Here is a 2145-nt window from a genome sequence, read left to right as displayed (position 1 = left end):
AAAATATTTACATTTAAACATAAATAAAAATATCAATAAAATGTATTTATATTTATTTAGATATAAATAAAGTCTGACCACTGATTGGTCAGAGAGAACTTGAACAGCTCTGTTTATAACAGGAAATGCCAAAGTGAGTCTTATGAAACTTGTATTATAGTTGATAATCTGTCCATGTAAAAACTTATGTGTTGTCGGTGAATCTCTTAGTTACAGTAATATTCTTCATGTGAAGCACACTTTTAGAGTTGGTCTTGCTGATTTGTTGGAAATAAAACATTGGTGTGGGGAGCTGGTAGACAAGGCAGGAAAAACTAGTCAACACGCCCACAAATGACCAGCAGGGCTTCGCCGTGAGGGGAGACCGTCTGCGGTGGAAAACCACACCCCAAAAAGTAAAGCCAGTAGAGTCAAACAGAGCAGAGTGGAGTTGAGCCAGTACCATGCAGTGGAAAGGGGTCATTAGTGACTGTCCCGGGTGGCCCAGGAGTCCCTTCTTAATGGCTGCACGTGGAGCAAAGACCTCATTACATCTTATGCACTCAGCACATTGTTGTCTGCTTTATTGTACTGCTTGTCCCTCCTCGTCCGCCACAGGTGTGTTTCCCCCACCACTCCTGTTCGCCATGTGCAGAGAAGATCCAGAAGTATGCTGGCCAGGTGCTGCGCTTTGTGGGCGGAATTGGACTCTTTTTCAGCTTCACCGAGGTCAGCTGAAGGAATTGTTAGTCTGTCAGGGAGGTGGAAGGGAACTTTAGTGGGTGTCATGAATGGAAGTGACAGAATACTGTGCATGTCTGAACATTTTCTCCACAATGCTACAGTCTAATTACACTCTAATTATCAGTCTAGTTGGCATCACCGACAGCTGACCATTTCTTCATCTTTCAGATCCTTGGAGTGTGGCTGACGTACCAGTACAGGAATCAGAAGGATCCTCGAGCGAACCCGAGTGCTTTCTTGTGAAATTTCCGTTGAGTTCGTCCAATCCATTTACACTGTCCCGACATACGTGGGACGTTTTATGTGTTAATACAAAGAGTGTCTTGTGTGTTTTCACCGAGTTCCACAGTAAAACTACTATGTTTTTCCAAAGTCAAGTTGTTGGTTTTTAAGGAGTGAGGAGTGTGGTAGAGGAGAAACCCTGTTCTGCTTCGTGACGTCACCAGAAACCCTGTTCTGCTTCGTGACGTCACCAGAAACGCGTCACGCGCCGACTCCTGGTTTCTGCAGCGCAGGCATCACTGCTGAGGCGGCGGGGCCTGCTGCATGGGGCAAGGATGCAGAGTAACATGTTTATAATCATCCTCCTGAGGGTAAAACAGGGATGATGTCTGTGAAGGTATACTGTATAGTCGAGTATTATTCACGCCTGCTGTTAGATTGAACCTTGTCGTTTGTTTTCACGTCTGTCAGGTTGCGTCCTGCAGACCGGTCAGTCCTACTGAATGTCAGGTTGCATCCTGCAGACCTGTCAGTCCTACTGAATGTCAGGTTGCGTCCTGCAGACCGGTCGGTCCTACTGAATGTCAGGTTGCGTCCTGCAGACCGGTCGGTCCTACTGAATGTCAGGTTGCATCCTGCAGACCGGTCAGTCCTACTAAATGTCAGGTTGCGTCCTGCAGACCGGTCAGTCCTACTGAATGTCAGATTGCGTCCTGCAGACCGGTCAGTCCTACTGAATGTCAGGTTGCGTCCTGCAGACCGGTCAGTCCTACTGAATGTCAGGTTGCATCCTGCAGACCTGTCAGTCCTACTGAATGTCAGGTTGCATCCTGCAGACCTGTCAGTCCTACTGAATGTCAGGTTGCGTCCTGCAGACCGGTCAGTCCTACTGAATGTCAGGTTGCGTCCTGCAGACCGGTCAGTCCTACTGAATGTCAGGTTGCGTCCTGCAGACCGGTCAGTCCTACTGAATGTCAGGTTGCATCCTGCAGACCGGTCAGTCCTACTAAATGTCAGGTTGCGTCCTGCAGACCGGTCAGTCCTACTAAATGTCAGGTTGCGTCCTGCAGACCTGTCGGTCCTACTGAATGTCAGGTTGTGTCCTGCAGACCGGTCGGTCCTACTAAATGTCAGGTTGCGTCCTGCAGACCGGTCAGTCCTACTGAATGTCAGGTTGCGTCCTGCAGACCGGTCAGTCCT

At 48.4% G+C, this 2145-nt stretch overlaps 1 protein-coding gene across 1 annotated transcript in view; it reads left to right on the top strand.

The window, feature by feature from the left end:
- The window catches only part of tspan13b (tetraspanin 13b), a 6497-nt gene extending 5407 nt beyond the window's left edge, over positions 1–1090 (top strand). The window contains exons 5-6 of the mRNA XM_056298665.1: positions 598–708; positions 892–1090. Of these exons, the coding sequence (XP_056154640.1) occupies positions 598–708; positions 892–966 (186 nt within the window). The 3' untranslated portion in view covers positions 967–1090. The remainder of the gene's footprint in view (positions 1–597; positions 709–891) is intronic.
- The last annotated feature ends 1055 nt before the right edge of the window (positions 1091–2145 follow it).

Source organism: Lampris incognitus, chromosome 18 (assembly GCF_029633865.1).
Source record: "Lampris incognitus isolate fLamInc1 chromosome 18, fLamInc1.hap2, whole genome shotgun sequence".
NCBI classification, from domain to species: domain Eukaryota; kingdom Metazoa; phylum Chordata; class Actinopteri; order Lampriformes; family Lampridae; genus Lampris; species Lampris incognitus.
This window is presented reverse-complemented; position numbering and strand designations above follow the sequence as displayed.